Source organism: Rhinoraja longicauda, chromosome 17, assembly GCF_053455715.1.
Source record: "Rhinoraja longicauda isolate Sanriku21f chromosome 17, sRhiLon1.1, whole genome shotgun sequence".
NCBI lineage: Eukaryota > Metazoa > Chordata > Chondrichthyes > Rajiformes > Arhynchobatidae > Rhinoraja > Rhinoraja longicauda.
The window spans coordinates 9,944,037-9,966,596 of record NC_135969.1 but is presented as its reverse complement, the minus strand read 5'-3'; the positions used below and the strand labels follow the sequence as shown (position 1 = coordinate 9,966,596).

The window sequence follows — 22,560 nt, the reverse complement described above, 5'->3', positions numbered from 1 at the left end:
TTATGTATATATATATATATATGTATGTATTGTAAGAAAATAACTGCAGATGCTGGTACAAATCGAAGGTATTTATTCACAAAATGCTGGAGTAACTCGGCAGGTCAGGCAGCATCTCGGGAGAGAAGGAATGGGTGACGTTTCGGGTCGAGACCCTTCTTCAAACTGAAGAAGGGTCTCGACCCGAAACGTCACCCATTCCTTCTGTTCTGAGATGCTGCCTGACCTGCTGAGTTACTCCAGCATTTTGTGAATAAATACATATATGTATTGACTTGCACACAATGCAAAAGCATTCATCTGTTCCATGCTGCTGTTCTCAGCTCTCTTTCGCGATTGACTTTCACATGGTCTAGGCGAGCCAAGATTAATTAATTAATTCTGAAGGAAAAGTAAAATCTCATTTTGCTGTTTAACTTCTGTACCTCCATCTCTTGGGAGCATGGAAAAGGATTAACGACCCACCTGATCACTGGACTAAATTTGGTTTAGGATTTCATATTTTAACTTTTGTTTTCACTGACATCCCTCAAGGCCTAAACTGGCACATCTTTTAGTATTAAAACTCCCATTGACATCACTACTGACTCTGAACCACCTGGACTTGTTTTACTTATCTAATTGTCTTTTGCACTAAAGTCTTGTTTCCTCGCACAATCTATTATTTAGAAATGTTACGTGTGGTTTATGTATAATTTATGTTTTTGTGCGTTCGTCTATGAGGCTGTGATGCTGCAAAGAGTATGTTTTCCAGTGTACTGCACTTGTACATTTGACATTAAACTCGACTTGACTTGCGAATTCATTGATCCTGAAGCTTTTATTTGTTCCCACACAGAAAGGAATTGTGCACCGTGATTTGAAGCTGGAGAACATTCTCCTCGATGAAAACCTTAATGTGAAGGTTGGAGTTTATTTTTGCCACCATTTTCCTGCTTCTGTATTGTTGATGCCAAACCTGTCCGAACAACTTTGTACATAGAAGATAGACTCAAAGTGCTGGAGTAACTCAGCGGATCAGGCAGCGTCTTTGGAGGAAAAGGATGGGTGATATTTAAGGTCGGGACCCTTCTTCAGACTCGATGGACCACTGATATATACATAGCCATAAATATAGCAATAAATATAGCAGTCCTGACCCGTGCTGCCTGACCTACTGAGTTACTCCAGCACCTTGTGTTTATCTTTGTTATAAACCAGCATCTGCAGTTCCTTTCTTCAAACTTTGTACATTGACTGGTTTGAGATTCCTGTCTTTACTGTTTTTTATTTCCTGTTGTGGTGGTGTATATAAATCAGTGAAGGCTTAGAATCATGGAGTTATACAGCAGGCCCTTCAGCCCAAATCATTCAGGCTGACCAAATTGTCTGCTTAAACTAGTCCATTTCCCAGTGTTTGGCCCATATCCTGCTAAACCATTCCTATCTCTGCACCTGTCCAAATGTCTTTTAAATGTAGTAATCGTTCCCTCTTCTACCACTTTCTCTGGCAACAAGCTTCATAAACGCACCACCCTCTCTGTGGAAAAAGGTGTCCCTCGGGTCTCCTTAAAAAAATTTCCATCACTCTGCCTAGATCTCACAATTCATTCTTGTGGCTTGGCTGTTTCTGAAGTCACGTTGCTAAGCAAAGCGGTACAGCCGGAAACAGGCCTTTTCGGCCCTCCAAGTCCGTGCTGCCCAGCGATCCCCGTACATTAACACTATCCTACACCCACTAGGGACAATTTTTACATTTACCCAGCCAATTAACCTACATACCTGTACGTCTTTGGAGTGTGGGAGGAAACCGAAGATCTCGGAGAAAACCCACGCAGGTCACGGGGAGAACGTACAAACTCCTTACAGTGCAGCACCCGTAGTCAGGATCGAACCTGAGTCTCCGGCGCTGCATTCGCTGTAAAGCAGCAACTCTACCGCTGCGCTACCGTGCCGCCCATATGCTGCCTGGCTGCTGAGTTTCTACAGCAGTTTGTTTCTTGATTCCAGTAAATCATGTTAACCATCTATCTTGAACTAACCCAGCAGATTATCTCTAACTATCCAAGAAAATACTCAGGATCTCTAGCATGTGATTGAGTTTACGATCCCTCTAGACCTCTCCTACCCATGTACATGTCCAAATATTTTTTAAATGCTTTTAAAGTACCTGCCTCAACTACTTTCTCTGGCAGCACGTTCCATCTACCCACCACCCTCCGAGTGAAAAAGTTACCCCTCAGGTTCCGATTAAATCTTTCCCTTCTCATCTTAAATCCATGTCCTCTGGTTCTTAAATTCCTTTACCCTGGGTGAAAGATGTGCATTCACCTTGACTATTCATCTCATGATTTTTAGACTGTATTCTCAAACCCAGAAAGGTCAACAGTACAACAAATCCAATGGCTTATAGGAAAAAGATCACTTACTCATCCTGCAAGATTAATCATGTAGGAAGGAACTGCAGATGCTGGTTTAAACCAAAGATAGACACTAAAAGCTGGAGTAACTCAGGGGCGTCTGACCACAGAATCTCTGGAGAAAAGGAGTGGGTGATGTTTCAATTCGAGAGTCTTCTTAATCTGTGCATCGATCAGTAATTAGGAGATGTTTCCTTTAATATAGTCGCTGCATCAGAAAGAAAAAAAAAATCTAATCACGCTGAGCTGCTGGTTGAGAGGAGGAGTTCTTTGGAGTTCTCAGTGGTATCGAGGGCATGACTAGATCAAGTTTGGGGAAAAGTGGTTGGCAAAAAACCGTTAAGTAATCTACACAAAAATATAATTGTTAAATCTGAAAATGTATGATGCAGTATATTCACATATCATCTTTCACAGTTCACGACAGAGCGTTACATTAATACAATATAATTTACATTATATTGGCATCACGGTTTTACTTCTAGAGAGTTTGCATCACCAAACAGCCCAGTATGCGATGGTGTGTAGTGAGAAGGACGCATCCACTGTCAGTGAGGCCACATGCACATTGGAGGAACAGCGCCTCATATTCCGCTTGGGCAGCTTACACCCCAGTGGTATGAATAACGATTTCTTAGTTTCGTTTAGTTTAGAGATACAGCATGGAAACAGGCCATTTGGCCCACCGAGTCCACGCCGACCAGCGATCCCCGCACATTCACACTATCCCACACGCACTTGGGACAATTTACATTTATACCAAGCCAATTATCCCAACAAACCTGTATGTCTTTGGAGTGTGGGAGGAAACCAAAGATCTCGGAGGAAACCCACGCAGGTCACGGGGAGAACGTACAAACTCTGTACAGACGGCGCCCGTAGTCAGGATCAATCCCGGGTCTCTGGCGCTGTAAGGCAGTGGCTCTACCGCATGTCACCATGCTGCCCTTCTCTAATTTCTCTCATTTCAAGTAGCACTTGCTTCCCCTCTCTCTCTGCCTCTCCCCCACCCTAGACTCTCCTGCTAGTTTCATGTTTATATCACTTTATTATCACCTCGTCCACAGCCAACAATGGACCATTGTGGGCTCCACCTCTCTTGAGTCATCGGTGCCGGCTGTGGTTTGTTTTGTACCTTTTCATACCTTTAGTTTCCCGCTCCCCTGACCCTCAGTCTGAAGAAGGGTCTCGGGCTGAAACGTCACCTGTTCCTTTTCTCCAGAGATGCTGCCAGAGCTGCTGTTACTCCAGCTTTTTGTGTCTATCTTTGGTTTGAACCAGCATCTGCGGTTCCTTCATACACATTTGGTCTGCTTTGAACAGTGGTGTTTCTCCGTGTAGCCTGTGCCGCGGCTGCATCTCGGCACGTAGTCCTGGACCTTGGAATGTAGCTCTCTGCAACATTGAGTTGTGGAAGGCTCCTTACTCTGGGGACCAGCGATTTTCTGGCAGACCAAATTGCTTCTCTCACTGAGTTAATGACCCTCTCTGGCAGCAGTTAATGCTCGTCTCAGCGTGTGTCCCTGGGAACATCCTGTAGAACACAGAATCCCGTGTAGCAGTTGTACCAATTGAACCCTGACAAGGACCACGGCATTTCTTTCCAAAATTCCTTGACAGATCTGCATTCAGATGGACCAGTCTTATTCACAGCCACCGTGAGGCCGGCATGTGATGGTTTAGTCTCTGACCGAGCATGAAGGAGATGACAGGGAGAGCCCATCTCACCAACCAGCAAGCAAACCCTTGATATTTGTACATATGTTTTTGTGAACGGGTATTCTGCCAAATGACTGCCATTCTGCTCGGGGAACTATCCACCACGATTCACTACCTTCTTTCCTCAAAGGCGGAAAACTGGGGTACTGATTTTGGATGATCAACCACAATCACGGTGCTGGCTCGAAGGGCCAAATGGCCTACTCCTGCACCTATTGTCTATTGCCCCCCAGGACCTTCCTTGCAGAAGACTATCTGATCTGTGGGCAAACGTTTTCTTATGCACAAATTAGACCATAAGACATTGGGTCATTCGGCCCATCGAGTCTGGTCTGCCATTCGATCATGGCTGATCTATTTTCCCCTCTCAACCCCATTCCCCTGCCTTCTCACCATAACCTTTGACACCCTTATTAATCAAGAACCTATCAATCTCCGCTTTAAAAATACCCATTGATGGCCCTCTGGGGCAATGAATTCCACAGATTCACCGCCCGCTGGCTAAAGAAATTCCTCCTCATCTCCATTCTAAAGGTATGTCCTTTTATTCTGAGGCTGTGCCCTCAGGTCCTGGTATGTGCCACCACTGGAGACATCCTCTCCACATTCACTCTACCTATTCGGTAGGTTTCAATCAGACCCCCCACTCAAATTGTTCTACGGGGGATAGTACAGACAAGCTGGAAGGGATTATGTGGGGTCCACACCCAATGGTAGCTATCATGACGAGGATCATCTTTGGTACCCTTTTCTGGAAATTAGTACATGTTGCCTTCATGGACATGACTTATTTTTGATCTCTGATGAAATGGAAAATGACCTGGGATGAGCAGGAGCAGCAACAGCAAGAGCATCTTCTTTACATATTTAACATTCCCATGCCTTTAATGGAAATAAAAGAGACGGCAGATGATGGAATCTGGGGCAAAATACGAAGTATTGGAGGAGCTCAGCAGGCCAGGCAGCATATGTAGAGGGAAATGAACAGTCAACGTATCCTAAAACGTTGTCTCTCCATATCCCTTCACAGATGCTGTCTGGCCTGCTGAGTTTCCCCAGGACTTGGTTTTTGCCTAAAACTTGAACGATTGATGCATTAAAGAATATAGTTGTCAGCATTGTAACTCATCTGTCTATCGAACTGATGCACTCAATACACTACAATGCTGACCACTATATATGTTCTGCACTCTGTATTTTCCCCATTGTTCTCTCTGTTATATCTGAGTTTGACATGATTGTGCTGTATTTATGCATGGTGCATCGGATCTGTTTGGATAGCATGCAAAACAAAGCTTTTCACTGTACTTCACGGTACACCTGACAATAATAACCCTAAACCTAAATCCAAATAGAATAATTTTGGCTTGGAGACACAAGAGACTGCAGATGTTGCACTTGGGAGCACAAAACAAACTTCTGGAGGAATTTAGTGAGTTATGCAGCTTCCTTTGAGGTAGAGGGATGGCCATTGTTTCAGATTGAGACCCTGCATCAGGATATTTGGGCTTTTTTCTTTGTTGTATTAATGCTAATGTTAAGTACATTAATACATTTTAGGAAGATCAAAAGCAAATGACAATTATTGGAAAATATTAATGCAAGCCATACACGACATAATTTTCCACAATGAGCATATCTTTAATGAAAAAAGAAAAGAAGCTAAATATTTAGCATTTCTCCGTAAAATTGGATTTCAAAGAAGATGCGGATTAAATGTGACTAATCCAATCGTTTCAATGAATTTAACTGATTGAATCATGTACAAAAAAAGCACCCAGACTGCACAAAGTAATTCAAGAATAGCTAAGAACACAATCCCTTATTTGGCAAGAACTCCAGGACTAAAATAAATAAGTGGAATTTAAAGAATGCCAATCATGCAAATATTCTTTCTTATTAAAATTCACAATGTGCACCTCACCATTAAGAAATCTTCAGACTTCACTTACACAACATTCTTACTCACTCTGGAACATTTAAATGTCAGTCCGAAACATATGGGATGAATGTTTTACAAATTGGCTCCAGTATTTCATGCCATTTCGAATGTTTCTCTGATGTCATGCAACTACTAACTCACTGATATAAACAAGGTACACAGCTATATAAATAGGGTATAGTGTTCATATATTATCAAACATAGATAGGTCAGGATTTTTGGAGAACATGGATAGGTGACGTTTTGGGTCAGGACTCTTCTTCAGACTAATTGCGGGGGGGGGGGGGGTGGAGCGGGAAAGAAAGCTGGAAGAGAGGACCAGACAAATCATGGGCGGCAACAGATGACCTCAGATGAGGGGGTTCCCTGATAGGCAGATTGTTGGGCAAAGGCTAGAGGTAGAACCAGCTGTGAGCCCAAAAGGAATACATAGTGAATTGCGAAGCTTGTTGAAAGACTTTTGGTGGAATGGGGGGGGTGTCAAAAACCAGTGGAAGGACAGCCGGTGTTCGGGAGAAGGGACTGGGAGGGAATAAGTAAGGGTTGAAGTGTTAAGGGGAGAGAAAGGGGATGGGAAAGGGAGGTGTTTGCAGAAGTTACCTAAAATTGGAGAATTTAATGTTGATATCATTGGGCTATAAGCTGCCCAAGCGGATTATGAGGTACTGTTCCTCCAGTTTGCATGTGGCTTCACTCTAGCAATGGAGGTGGCCCAGAACAGTAATGTTAGTATGGGAATGGGAAGGGGTGTTAAAATTATTAGCAACCGGGACACCCCGCAGGTATTGGCAGACCGAGCGTAAGTGAAGAACGGTCCCAACCCGAAACATCACTTATTCATGTTCTCCAAAGATGCTGCCTGAACTGCTGAGTTACTCTTTTGTCTTTCTTTGATAAACTAGCATCAACAATTGCTTACAGGTTAGAATTTTGTCGTTACAATGATGGCAATATTGGCTGTATTCACACTCTGTGGCACTGGTATTATAGAGTGGACACTAGTGTCTGTATATAAACAGTGAAACATCAAATCCCAATGTGTGATATCATGCTCCTCCATTTGTGCTCTGTTAAAATCTACATGTGGAAATCTTTCTGAAGGCACTGAATCAACAACTTTGAATGTTTGCTCTCTATTCTAACCATAAGCTCCTTGAACCATAATCTTTGCTGAAGCATATGTAACTGAATGTTATAGACATACTGTACTGTGATTCCTGCTGAATACTGCACTGAATCAGAAAACCTTGTTATTTATGTACTCCAATTTCTGCAGAAATATCTTCATAATTCATTTTCCCCCCAATGTATGGCATCAAACATGCCATCTTAATTTCACGTGCATGATATTATTGTGCTTTATGCAAAATATTTATAGTTTGAGCTATTTACTTCCTAGTTTGCAGTCATGAGCATTTGTCACTGTTTGGATTATTGTATGCCAGAAATCTTCGAATCCAGATGCCAAAATAAAATTAAGATGGATAAAGGGGATATTCACGCTGCAATAACTAGATACATGTGTGAAGCTTTCTTCAAGTGTAGCAGAAACATGTTTTACTTATTGCAGAAGTTGGCCTGAGTGGTGTTGGAAACATTACACCATCTTGTACTTTAGTTCAGTGTTATTCAATTCATTTACAATATAGGTATGGAAAAATCTGACACTGCTTGCTTAATATAACATTTGGCCTTTGAACATCAGAACAAATGAATAAAGGAGCAGAATAGACAACCAGACGGTGAAGCTTTCTTTGTCAATCAGTGTAGTTTAATTTAGAGATACAGCAAAGAAGCAGGCTCTTCATTCCGCGGAGTCCACGCCTCCCATCGATCATCCATTCACACTAGTTCTTATGTTATCCCATTTTCTCATCCATTCCCTACACTTTAGGGGCGATTTTAGCAAAGCCCACAAACCTGCACGTCTTTGGGCTGTGGGAGGAAACCAGAGCACTCGGGGGAATCCCATGCGGTCAAAGAGAGAACATGCAAACGCCACACAAACAGCACCCAAGGTCAGGATTGAACGGGTCTCTGGTGCTGTGAGGCAGCAGCTGCACCACTGTGCTGCCCTGTACGCCACAGTGCTGCCCTCGATGGCTGACCTCTGCTGGTCCAAACTCCACTTCTATGCCAGTTCCGCATAACCCTCAATTGCCTGACCTTTCAAATATTATCTCACAAAATGCTGGAGTAACTCAGCAGGTCAGGCAGCATCTTAGGAGAGAAGGAATGGGTGATGTTTTGGGTCGAGACCCTTCTTCAGACTTCGATTTGTACCAGCATCTGCAGTTATTTTCTTACACTTTCAAATATTATCTATCTCCACCTTCAATATATCTAATGATCTGACCCGCACCACCCCCCGGGGGAAGAGGATTCCAGGGATCGATTATCCTCTGACAGAGGAAATTAAATCCAAGTTACACGCTCCAAAATGTGATACAAAAATCTGACCATGTATAGAATTTTTCTTTTGCCCAGCTAATAGGAAATTAAATAATCCCTTCTCTGTGAATTTCAAATGTGAATGAGCAGCTGAATTTATACAGACCATCAATAATCTTATTTCCTTCTTATTTTATGGATATCTGCTTAGCTCGCTGACTTTGGCTTGTCGAACTTGTATCACAAGGATCGCCTTTTGGAGACATACTGTGGAAGCCCCCTTTATGCTTCACCAGAAATAGTGAATGGACTCCCATATCAAGGTCCTGAGGTAAGTGAGGGGAATGGACTATTAACCAAACATGCATAGTCAGCTTTTCAAAAGCATTTTTCTCAGCCCAAAGTTTCTGCTGAACAAAATCATCTGGTTAGCTTCAGATATATTAAATTGCAAAATATAAGGAAAGGTTGAGTAATCTGGGGTTCTATTCCTTGGAGTGCAGGAGGATGAGGGGTGATCTGAAAGAGGTGTATGAAACCATGAGAGCAATAGATCGGGTGGATGCACAGATTCTCTTGACCAGAGTAGGTGAATCGAGGACCAGAGGACATAGGTTTAAGGTGAAGTGGAAAAACTTTAATAAGATTCTGAAGGGTAACTTTTTCACACAAAGGGTGGTGGGTGTATGGAACAAGCTGCCAGAGGTCTGAAGAAGGGTCTCAACCCGAAACGTCATCCATTCCTTTTCTCCAGAGATACTGCCTGACCCGCTGAGTTACTCCAGCATTTTTTGTCTACCTTCGATTTATTCCAGCATCTGCAGTTTCTTTCCTACGCAAGCTGCCAGAGGAGGTAGTTGAGGCAGGGGCTACCCCAACATTTAAGAAACAGTTAGACAGGTACATGGATAGGACAGGTTTGGAGGGATATGGACCAAACCCAGGCAGGTGGGACATGTATAGCTGGGACATGTTGGCAGATTTCCACACTGTATGACTCTATGATTCTGTGACTCTATATTGATTGATCGCTACCAAAGAGTCTGAAGAAGGGTCCCAACCCGAAATATCGCCTACCCATTCCCTCCACAGATTTTTAGTTTAGTTTAGAAAGCGTGGAAACAGGCCCTTCGGCCCATTGAGTCCGCGCCGACCAGCGATCCTTATTCACAAGCACTATCTGACAGACTAGGAACAATTTATAATTTTTACCGAAACCAATTAACCTACAAACCTGTACGTCTTTGGAATGTGGGAGGAAACCGGAGCACCCGGAGAAAACCCAAACGGTCACTGGGAGAACGTGTAAACTCCGTATAGACAGCAGCCGTCGTCAGGATCGAACCCAGGTCTCTGACGCTGTAAGGCAGCAACTCTACCGCTGCTCCACCCAGATGCCGCCCAGATGTTGCATGACCTGCTAAGTTTCGCAAGATATTTATGGGAATCTTCTTCAAGGTTAATGTTGAACACAGAGTTATTGATCACAGAATGTGGCCTAATAACTGCTGGAAATACTGCAAACACCTTGCCCCTTGCAGTACGTCAGCTCAGAGTTATTCAGCTCATTTACATTATAGACCAAGAGAAAATCAATCCCACTTAGTCAGTGCAACCTGGAGACCTTATTTTCCGAATTTGGTTGCATGTAGACTCAATTAATAAAATAGATGCCAAATTTTTCCATTAGCTCCACTTTGCAATTAAAATGTCCGCAAATCCATGGTTTGTGTCTCTGCCCCCACCACACTGGCCAAGATTAGAGGATATTTAAATATTTTGCTTGGCGCTAACATCTACCACTATTCAAAAAACACCAGTCCTTGAAGGGATATAGATAGCCCCACATTGTTAATCAGTCCTGAGTTAAAAAAATATTAGTTTAAAAAATAAAGGAAACTGGTGATTGAAAGACTTTTGTAGGGTGGCGCGGCTGTTAGAGCTGCTACCTCACAATGCTAGAGACCCGGGCTCAATCATGGCCTCGGGTGCTGTCTGTGTGATGTTTGCATGTTCTCCCTGTGACCGCGTGGGTTTCCTCCACTTGCTCTGGTTTCTTCCCATATTCTAAATATCTGCAGGTTTGTAGGTTAACTGGCCTCTGCAAATTGACCCCAATGTGTATGTTGATAAAATGTTGACAACATAGAGCTAGTATGAATGGGTGATCAACGGCTGGCATGGATTCAGTGGGCTGAAGGGCCTGTTTCCATGCTGTATCTCCAAACTAAACTAAAATGAAACTTTAACACTATTTACTTTTAAATTCAGTCCATTACCTTTGTTTAGCAAACACAAACACACAAAATGCTTCCTGATTTGTAAATAACATGTCAACTCTGCCAACTTTTGTATTTTCATATTCATACCGATTAACCATCACCCATTTCATTCTGTTTTAGGTTGATTGCTGGGCCTTAGGAGTCCTGTTGTACACGCTGGTGTATGGAACAATGCCATTTGATAGTCAGAGTTACAAAACTTTAACACAGCAGATCAGCCTTGGAGAATACAGGAAACCTCCACAGATTTCTGGTATGGAATTAGAAATGTGAGCAGCAAATGTGAGCTCTCAATGCGGATGTCTAATCTGATAAAGACGGCAAGATCAATATTTTTCTTCTGTCTGTGAGACAGCAGTGCTTTTGACAAGGACAGCATTCATTGCCTAATCCTCGTTGCCCTTGACGTTGTGGTGGAGAGGTATTGTGTTGGACCACTACATTCCTTCTGGTGAATGTACTTCCACAGCATGGTTGGCAGGGAATTCCCGCACTTAGACCCAGAGTTGACCATGGACTGGATATATAGTTCCCCGCCAGGATGAAGAATGATGGGGGGTAACCTGCAGATGAAGGTGTTCCAACATGCTTGCTGCCCTCATCATTCGTACAGTGGCCAACAGGAGCTTGCGAGGTGCTGCCAAAGCAGCTTTGATGAGAAATTGCTGTGCATTTTGAAGATGGTTCAGACTGGAACCACAATACCCAGATGCAGAGGGAATACAAATTTGAGGTGGTGGATTGGTATTCGGCTTGATGAGCTTTGTTGAAAGTTGTATGCATTCATGTAGCAGCATTGAGGTTCAGAGGGATCTTAGAGTCCAAGCCCACAGCTCCCTTAAAGTGGCAACACAAGTAGATAGAGTGAAAATGAAGGCATATGGCCTTCATCGATCAGGGCATTGAGTATAAGTATCAGTAAGTCATGTTGCAGCTTTATAGGACTTTGGTTAGACCACATTTGAAGTAATGTGTGCAGTTCAGGTTGCCCCTTTACAGGAGGGATGTGGAGACTTTGGGGACTGTGCAGAAGAGGTTTACCAGAATGCTACCTGGATGAGAAGGTATTAATTATAAGGAGAGATTGGACAAATTTGAATGATTTATTTCTGGAGCTTCGGAGGCTGAGGGGAGAGCTGATAGAACTTTACAAAATTAAGACAGGCATTGATAGGGTAGACAATCAAAACCTGTTTCCCTGGGTGAAAATATCAAAGACTAGAAGGTATCGTCTGAAGGTGAGAGGGGAAGAGTTTAAAGGAGATGTGTGAGGGAAATTATTTTCACAGAAACTGGTGGATGCCTGGAACACACTACCTAGAGTGCTGGTGGAGGCAGATATGATTGTGGGATTTAGGAGGCTTTTGGATAGACATGGACATGGCGGAAATGGTGGGGTATGGATCATGTGCAGAGAGAGGAGATTAGTTTAAATTGGCATCATCTTCAGTGATGTCTTTGTGGGCCAAAGGGCCTATTTCTGTATTGTACAATTTAACATTAAATGGTTCTATGTTTAAAGGTAACACAGTGACACGGCAGGTTGAACTGCTGCCTCACAGCGCCAGTGACCCAGGTTCGATCCTCGGGTGCTGTCTGTGTGGAGTTTGCTTATTCTCCCTGTGACCTTGTGGGTTCCCTGCGGGTTCTCTGGTTTCTTCCCACATCCCAAAGATGTGCAGGTTTGTAGGTTAATTGGCCTCTGTAGATTGCCCTTAGATGTAGGGAGCGGATGAAAAACTGGGATAACAGAGAGCTATTGCAAACGGGTGATCGATGGACCTGTTTTCATGCTATATCTCCAACCAAAGTAAACTTAAATGATGAGTACTCATTGTGAGCATTCAGAGCATTGTAAGTGTCGAAGGTAAACTATTTGTTACAGTTTTTAGATGGTCAGCGTGCATTTACTAATGGTGAACCCAAGTTATTAGTGAAAACCCCAGTGATGGTAATTCTGTCGAATGCCAAGCAAAGATTGTGAGACACATTTTTGTTGAAGATAGCTATTGTCTGGCACTTCTGTTCAGCAACCATTACTTGCCAATTGTCAATCTATGTCTTATGCTGCATACGAACATGGACTGCTTAATTTATGAGGATGATACCCTGGGTTATTATATTTCTAAATTGGAAACCTTAAGCTTAATCTTACAGAATAAATTACAAATTTGAATTGAGGGAATCTGGGAATCAGAACATGACAATGAATGTGACCAGATTGTAATAAATACTTGATTAATTAATGTCCTTCTGTAAAGAGGTTTACCACTCCTACATGATATGACCTACATATTATTTCAGTTACACAAAACGGTCGAGTGATAAAGGCCTCAGAGCAACAATAGAACAATTTACTCAGAGGAAATGAATATGAATAATTATATCTAAGCTCTGGAATGATAATGTACTTGGATTATATTTCATACATTATGAAATTCCAGGGATTTCTCAAGCAGTACATTACTTTTAATCTTTCATTGCTCATTATGTAATCAAAACAGCAAGTAATTTGAAAACAACGTCTCATAAACTGAACAATATAATGATCCAGCGTTAGAGATGTTTGAGATGTTCACTGAGACCATTAGAGTAATAGAATTATACAGCACGGCAACAGGCCCTTCGGCCCAATTTATTCTTGACGACCAATTTGCCTAATTTAGCTGGTCCCATTTGCCTGCTGCGGCTGGCCTATATCCCTCCAAACATTTCCTATCCATGTACATCCCAAGTGTCTTTTAAATGTTGTAAATGTGCCGCTTCTACCGTCTCCATTAAAAATTGAACATTGAATTTTCCAATTTCAGGTAACTTTAAAAATTGAACAATGAATTCTCTAATTTTAGCTAACTAACTTACAACAACCCCCTTTTATTTATATATATATATATATATATATTCCAATCCCCCTCTCTTCCCTGTGACCCACCTGGATTCACACTCATTTCTTTCCTTTCCCTTCCACCCACATTCCTTTTTCTGGCTTCATAATTTGCACCACTTCCACCCTTATCTCACACTTTTTATCTTTTCATTCCCGGCCTTTCTGCCAATCAAACCCCCCCCCCCCCCCCCCTCTCCCCTGCATCCACCTATCACTTGCTTGGCTTCATCCTGCTCCCACCAATTTTCCAGATTTACCCCCCCCACCCACCCTACCGCAACCAGTCTGAAGAAGGGTCCCAACCTGAAACGTCACCTATCCATGTTCTCCAGATACTACACTGGCCATTATATACCCATCAATACTAGAGGAGCGCGGAGGAGGGAGGGAGGGAGGGAGGGAAGGAGGGAGGGAGGGAGGGAGGGAGGGAGGGAGGGAGGGAGGGAGGGAGGGAGGGAGGGAGGGAGGGAGGGAGGGAGGGAGGGAGGGAGGGAGGGAGGGAGGGAGGGAGGGAGGGAGGGAGGGAGGGAGGGAGGGAGGGAGGGAGGGAGGGAGGGAGGGAGGGAGGGAGGGAGGGAGGGAGGGAGGGAGGGGGAGAGGGGAGGGGGGAGAGGGGAGGGGGGAGAGGGGAGGGGGGAGAGGGGAGGGGAAGGGGGGGAGGAGAGAGTGCTACACCAATGCAGGAGAGGTTTGGGCCCAATGGGTCCACTTGGTCTATAATTTTATAAACCTCTCTCAGGTCACAGCATCTTATGCTCCAGGGGGAAAAAAAACCTTCCAGACCCAGCAAAATCTTTATAAATCACCTCTGCCCCCTTTCTAGTTTAATGACATCTTTCCCATAGCAGGTGACCAGAGCTGTACACAATAATCCCAATGTGACCTTACCAATGTCTTGTACAGCTGTAACATGACATCCCAATTCCTGTACTTGATATATTGACCAATTAGCAAAAATAACAAGGATTTAATTGTTGGGAAAAAAATCACGGCTATCATGAATTAGTAGTTGTGACCTGGTTTCACGTTTTTATCTGCATTTAACAGTCCGGATTATTTTGCACAAGGTTTAAATTAAGGCTTGAACTCATTATCATATAACTCGGAGGTCTATCCTGATCTAATTTAATATTTAATTGTTTCATACAAGACAAATGTAAAAGTCCTGGAGCGCAGTTGTTTTAATCACTGCAGCAGAATTGATGTCGCTATTTGTTTTCAATAGAGCTAAGCCTTATTTACTTAGGGAACATAATTATGTGCAAGTTGGTTTTGCTGGCACTTGTTGGGATTCTTGTCTATGGTTTGTGAATTTTAAAGTGGCACGTGACAATGGAATGGAAAAAGAAATCCACAAAGATTTAAAACATGACAAAGCAATTTCCAAAAATGTGCATTCTGTCCCTTAAAACTCAAACCTGCAGTAAATTCACAATATCAAAGTCACTCACCTGAGATTTTCTTACTTGGATAATTGATTGGTAGGAAAAATGGTGCTTAACTTTGACATTATGGTATTTCCATCGAACAATACCTGTCAATAGTATATGGGAGTTTCTGTTAATACAGCACTCAGTAGTGAAACTGAAGGTCTCCAAACCTCCAGGTTATTTTCCTGTTTTTTAATGTAATATTCCCATTGATTCACATCCTGTATTTTAAGTAGTATAGATCATGGTGTATAGCCAAAATAATGAGATGAAGCAAAAAAAAAAAAAAATTACAAAGAAAAATATCAGATATGTCCCTGGGTTTTCTTGCCTTTTTTGTGGCATTTTTCAAGCAGGATTTCATCAAATCCTTAGGCTAATTTATAACAGGTATAACAGGTATAACAGAGCTTTATTTGTCGTTCGGTACCGAAGTACCGAACGAAACTACATAGCAGTCATAGAAAAAAAAAAAAAGAACACAAGACACATAACCCCAACACAAACGTCCATCACAGTGACTCCAAACACCCCCTCACTGTGATGGAGGCAACAAAACTTCCCCTCTCTTCCCCACGCCCACGGACAGACAGCTCGTCCCCGACCGACCCGCACAGTCCCCGCACCGGGCGCTGAAACGTCTCGCGGCCGAACTGGGCGATGAAAGGCCCGCGACCAAGCCTTGCGCAGCTAAGTCCCGCAGCCGAGCCGCACCAGCGGTGAAAAGTCCCGCAGCCGAGCCGCACCGGGCGGTGTTAAGTCCCGCAGCCGAGCCGCACCAGCGGTGAAAAGTCCCGCAGCGGAGCCGCACCGGGCGGTGTTAAGTCCCGCAGCCGAGTTGCACCAGGCGGTGTTAAGCCCCGCAGCCGAGCTGCACCGGGCGGTGTTAAGCCCCGCAGCTGAGCTGCACCGGGCGATGTAAAGTCCCGCAGCCGAGTTGCACCGGGCGGTGTTAAGCCCCGCAGCCGAGCTGCACCGGGCGATGCAAGTCCAGCGGCCAAGCCGCACCGGGATGTAAAGTCCAGCGGCCAAGCCGCACCGGGATGTAAAGTCCAGCGGCCGAGCCGCACCGGGGGATGTTAGGCCCCGCAGCCGAGCCGCACCCCGCGCCGTGAGGAAGAGAAAAGTTCCCCACACCCACCCCCACCCCCCACACACCACCACCCCCTCCCACACATACACAACCAAAAAAATATATATAAAAATCATCCCAACACCGACACTCAACAAAAAAAAGACGGACAGACTGCTAGTCAGCCGCTGCCGTTAGGCGCCGCCACGTGAATTATACCAGAAAGATTACATTAATTTTGCAATTAAATAACTCTTTATAAGCCAAATTCTGATTATGCTTATGATTTTTATGATTTATCACCCGATTAAATGGTTTTCTGATGCCTTACGTTTTTGCAGCACCATGTGAGTAGCTGGTCACATGTGAAACGTGTGAATTAAAAGCAGAGTAACCGTTTTTATTGTTTATATTTTGTGTTTAAGCTTTCCATTGAAATACTAGATAATGAATAGAACTTTAAATCATGAAATAAAAATCTAGTTTGCTCACCTATTTTATCGATGTCTCATTCTGTTGTGGTCCTTCCCATTGTCTCACGTTGTCAACGCTAGAACTGGGTTTTTTTTTTGCATTCGTTGCGATTTAAAATAAAATTCAAACCACACGATTATAATGACCCTAGCGTGAACCACGGGCCTCGTGGTGCCGACATTTTGTAAGGGAGCTTAGAAATCAGTTTTTTTTTAAAATCTTTTTTTTTTCATATTTTGAAAGTATTAAATTTTGGTCAAATTTTGGTCAATTTTGATCACAAATTAGCTCTGAAGGATCATAGATAGGCCCATTTTTAATGATCTAATAACTTTTAAATTTGGCCACCCATGTCACAGGTCACCCTTATTTAACGAAACACCCATATCCTTGTTAAAAATATCAGAAAGAGAAAAGTCTTTTGTTGGATTATTATATGTTGGTATATTATCATCAACAGGTGCACATGGCCTAATTGATTGGATGCTGTCAGTGAATCCAAGGAAACGAGCAACGATTGACGATATTGCAAACCATTGGTGGGTCAATTGGGGTTATGTCGCACCAGTTTGTGACAATGTTTCTGAAAATGACTCTCACTCACCTTTAGTGGTGCGTTATATTGACTGGAAAAACAGTGCTGGATATTGTAATCAAGGGAAGAATGAAACAGAGGATGTCCAAGGCTTCGAGAGTTCTGTACATATATCTCCTGCAGGAGAAATCAGGGGAGAGGCGTGTTTGAAGAAGTCAAAGAAAGAAAATGATATCACGCACCCACAATGTGATGCAAAACTACAAAAAATAACTTACAAAGACACAAAGAAAAAGCCAAAGGGAATTTTAAAAACCAGGACCAGTGTCGATAGTGATATTTCAACTACAGTCATAGACTTCGAATCACAATGGATTGAAACTAAAACCACCAGAGCAGAATCTACAACGATCTGCTACAATGTATACACAGTGCCAATGAAAGTCTGCAGTACCATGCCAGTGAAAGGGATCCTAAAGAACTCATGCCAAAGAGAATCTGGCTATTCGTCTTCTCCAGAACGCAGTGAATCTGTAGACAGGGATACAGCTGCCATTCCTTCAAAACCAAGTCAAAAGCAGTCAGAAATGTTGACCTCAGAGGAGGTTGTGTACAGGAAAAAGGGAATTCTAAAGCGAAATGGAAAGTTTTCTATTAGCCTAGATCTGCCTGATGATTGTTCAACGTTCAGACTCTCTGATTCTTTCAAGGACCTGATCTTAGCAAGTGGCGGGGAAAGCAGGAGTCGCCCATCCAGTGTGATCAGTGATGACTCCATACTGTCCAGCGACTCATTTGTTCTCCTGGATTCCACAGCTGAAGGCGAAAGAAGATTGTTTTCACAAAGTAAACATGGCAGTATCCACAGTTTAATTTCAGAAGATGATTTATTGGAGCTGGGTAAGACAGAAGTGGAACCACAAACTGCACAGAATGCAGGCCCTGAAAATGTTAACATGGGAAAAGAAAATCCCATCATGGAACACAAAGATGCATGTTTATGATAAAGTTGAAGAAACCTGCAATTATATAAAGGAAAGGAGAATGAATTATGGATATTCTTCTGCGCAAATTGTACCCTAATATTATTTCAACTGAACAAACTTGAAGAAAATGGTATTCATTAGACCTATAATGAAAAATATGTATAGACAAAATAAATTATTGTAATTTTTATTTAAATATAGCATGAGGACATTCACTAGCAAAAATTTACTTATCTTAGTGACAAGGCTGATATGCTAAATAACTTATTTTATTTAGATACAAGGAACTGCGGATGCTGGTTTACACAAAAAGACACAAAGTGCTGGTGTAACTCAGCAGGTCAGGCAACATGTCTGGAGAACAGGGCAGCACAGTGGCACAGCGGTAGAGTTGCTGCCTTACAGCACCAGCGACCCGGGTTCGAACCTGACCACGGGTGCTGACTGTACGGAATGTGCACGTTCTCCCTGTGACCGCGTGTTTTTTCTCCAGGTGCTCTGATTTCCATACACATTCCTAAGACGTGCAAGTGTGTAGGTTTAATTGGCTTCTGTAAATTGGCCCTAGTGTGCGTCACCCATTCCTTCGCTCCTGAGATGCTGCCTGACCCGCTGAGTTACTCCAGCATTTTGTGTCAACTGTTAGTATACAGGCGATTGTTGGTCGGCGTGGACTCGGTGGGCCGAAGGGACTGTTTCCACACTGTATCTCTAAACTAAACTAAACAGGTGACATTTCAGGTCAGAACCCTTCTGCAGTCTGAAGAAGGGCCTTGACCAGAAACTGTGCCATTCCATGTTTTCCAGAGATACTGCCTGACCCATTGAGTTACTCCAATACTTTTAGTCATTACTTATTTTATTTGCATGCATGCTTTGTTGAGATAAGATTCATAATGCTAATGAATACAGTGAAGGTAAGGGAGGGTATTTTAATTAGTTTTGTGAATTATTTCAGATCAGCTATTTTCCAAAACCATCATACAAAATACTGAATATATCACACAATTGTATTATTCAAACTGAATCTGTTTACAAATGTATGTTTTTTTTTGTCAGTGTTAAAGGTGGAGAATTGAGAATTTGGTTATGTATGCATACATATAAAACATTGGCATATTTCAAAGTAGCTCTTCAAAATAAGGTCATTTGTTTCTGTTTTTGTTATTATGCCTAGATACATTCTAACAAAGGGGCAAGGTGACTAGCTGTGTTCTGGTAACTGGTTAGAGATTGCCCTGAATTTCGTTTCAATTCTGGATCAAACAATTAATTAATTTTTAGGAGTGAAATTTAGAATTGCCTGCACAATAATAACCTAGCAATCGAACAAATATCCTTTTGATCTTATTTCAAATGCATTGTGGAAGAGGCATGAAAATCCAGGAGTACAACCACCAATGGATAAAATTGCTCTTGAAACATTGATGGTTGAAGGAAATGAAGACCAGGAATAAAATTGGGACTAGGTTCACTAGTGGTTGAAGAGCAGACATTCCAAGGTATTTGTTTGAGGAGATATGTGCGAGTGGGTGTGGGGATTGTGACTACGCAGAGATCAGTGCTGGGATACCTGGCTCTCATTTGCATTGCAAACCCACGGGGAAATGGGCAAATAGTCAGGTGGCATTTGGGTAGATAATGTAACCACGTTTCTGAATTAGGTCATGAGAGCACAAAATGGACTGCGTAAAATACATATGAGGTTGGGCAGAACGGCAAAATAAATTAACCTTGCGTTACACATTTGGAGAAAAAGTAGGTGACAGAATTAGGTATGAATATTGCTGAAATAGTTAAAAAATATCAGTAGAACTGACAGTGAACATAGCCGATTGCTGTGGAATAATGAAAAAAAACAGGATTTAAAACTGAATTGGCAAGACAGTCAACTACAAATGAGATGGTGCACTGGTCAAACCAGACTTCAAGTCTCTAGTTAGCACCACTAATGCTGACAGACTGGCAATCTGCACTTTTCCAGATGCAAAATAAATGTGGCTTAGAGTACTCTTTCACAAGTTACTTGACAGTCTGTGGTTATTTTCCACACCATAATATTGTCAATTTCTCAACTTTTGCACTTAGTTTGAAAAATATGTTTAAATGTCTGTTTATAAAATTAAATCACTTGGAGATATGCCTTTTCCTATATTTGCAAAACAGTTCAAAACGATCATGTAAAAAGTGATGGTCTCACCTCTTCAGTTTCTCACTTGACTCAATGCAAGACAAAAATACAAGACATTGTATTTTCACCAGTGCTTACTACCAATGATTGTGGAACTTTACATTTCAAATGTTCCTGTAAAAAGTTATTAAAATAGAATATTTTGGAGATTGTGTTTGACAGTTTTCTGAACGGTGTCATTGGGTGCAAGATTTTCCATGTGGTGGTCAAAACTTTGAATAAGTGAAGAGAAATCGATGAACTTTTACTAATTGATTATAGTCTCCTTTATGTTATATTCAACATAATGAAAAGAAGTTCATTCTGAAACGATATTTGCCATTCCAATTCAGTGTCGACCATCAGCACATCGCGCAAAGAGCGCACAGAATTTTCACATGCCAAGGTATTAATTCATCTTAGATAGACACAAAATGCTGGAGTAACTCAGTTGGCCAAGCACCATCTCTGGAGAGAAGGAATGGGTGACGTTTCGGCTCGAGACCAATCTCGTGATCAATGAATCAATCTTAATCAGTCTCTTAATCTCTTTCTCAATCTCTTTCAATTACCGGCAAAATTCTATGTTCACCAAACATAGACATATATATCACTAGAAATTTTTTATTATTATTTTTATTATGAGTGAAATCTTCAAGTAATAACAATTACGTGATGCTAGATTAAAACAGATAATACTGGAAATATGTCCGATGCCATCAGCAAAGACTTACAGTTAACATTAGGCTGATTCCGTTTCATGATGCTGGATTGTTACAATCTGCAGCGTAATACATGCAAGCGGTCAATTAAATGTCATAAATCACATTTTCATTTCATGTTGACATTTTAAAGGTAGGAAGCTGAGAGTTTACAGGTAAAGCTACTACTTATGAATCATGCTTGATTGAAGGAAATAGTGTGTGACATTCTCAGTGAAACGTTAAACTAAAATCTCGCTTGCCTATTCAAACATAAAATTCATTCAAGAATTTAAAGAGTTGAGAACTCATCTGATGGGTTAGCTGGCAGCATTCTCACCTTTACAGAATATCAAATAATTGATCAAATTTGCTATTTATAAACCTTTATGAGCGTGTTGCTTATAAACATTCCTAAAGTAATTAATTGACTTCGTTATTTTGATCATGCCAACAGAACCAATAGACTAATCCACTGAGAGGTTGTTTGCAACATTACTATGTTTTGAGGCTCAAATATATCTGATAACCGCTCCTGTATTAAAAAGTGCAATACCTTTAATGAAAAATAGCTGTCATTATCTTAAAGATAGACACAAAGTGCTGAAGTAACTCAGCGGGTCAGGCAGCACCTCTGAAGAAAAAGGATGGGTGACATTTTGAGTCGGGACCCTTCTTCAGACACTGAAAGTAGAAGGTTGGGGAGAGGGAGGAGTGGGGGGGGGGGGGGGCTGCAGATGAGAAAAGACCAGGACCAATAAGGGCCAACGAGACAGGGTGGTGTCCTGGTGGGCCCATTGTTGGCGAGGGAAGGTGTGAACTCAAAGGGGATACAATGTGGAGATCTGTGAAACTGGTTACACAACAAGGCATAAAGGGGCAGGGAGGGAGGGAGAAGGGAGTGGAGGTAGAAGTTATTTAAAATTAGAGAATTCAACGTTCATTATTTTATATTTGTTTCCGGCATTTTATTTGGAGTCAGGAATGAGGCACTAACAATTACATAGAAACATAGAAAATAGGTGCAGGAGGAGGCCATTCGGCCCTTCGAGCCAGCACCGCCATTCATTGTGATCATGGCTGATCATCCACAATCAGTAACCCGTGCCTGCCTTCTCTCCATATCCTTTGATTCCACTAGCCCCAAAAGCTCTATCTAACTCTCTCTTAAATCCATCCAGTGATTTGGCCTCCACTGCCCTCTGTGGCAGAGAATTCCATAAATTCACAACTCTCTGGGTGAAAAAGTTCCTTCTCATCTCAGTTTTAAATGGCCTCCCCTTTATTCTAATTCTGTGGCCCCTGGTTCTGGACTTCCCCAACATTGGGAATATTTTCCTGCATCTAGCTTGTCCAGTCCTTTTATAATTTTATATGTCTCTATAAGATATGTCTCTATAAGATTATAAAATGAAATCCACTTTAGACTTTACTTTAGACTTTAGAGATACACCGTGGAAACAGGCCCTTCGGCCCACCAAGTTGGTGCTGACCAGCAATCACCCTGTATACTAACGCTATCCTACACACTGGGAACAATATACAATTTTTACTTAACCTACAACCCTGTAC

The 22,560-nt window shown here is 42.2% G+C and overlaps 1 protein-coding gene across 4 annotated transcripts in view; it reads left to right on the top strand.

Moving 5' to 3' along the window:
• The window catches only part of LOC144601735 (NUAK family SNF1-like kinase 1), a 257,453-nt gene extending 237,057 nt beyond the window's left edge, over positions 1-20,396 (top strand). For 3 of the 4 annotated variants that reach the window (XM_078414068.1, XM_078414067.1, XM_078414066.1), the window contains 4 exons: positions 839-904; positions 8,663-8,782; positions 10,854-10,986; positions 17,057-20,396. In XM_078414068.1, coding sequence (XP_078270194.1) covers positions 839-904; positions 8,663-8,782; positions 10,854-10,986; positions 17,057-18,135 — 1,398 coding nt within the window. In that variant the 3' untranslated portion in view covers positions 18,136-20,396. Of the gene's footprint in view, positions 1-838; positions 905-8,662; positions 8,783-10,853; positions 11,003-17,056 lie in introns of all 4 variants that reach the window. The other variant, XM_078414069.1, reaches the window with a different exon arrangement.
• The last annotated feature ends 2,164 nt before the right edge of the window (positions 20,397-22,560 follow it).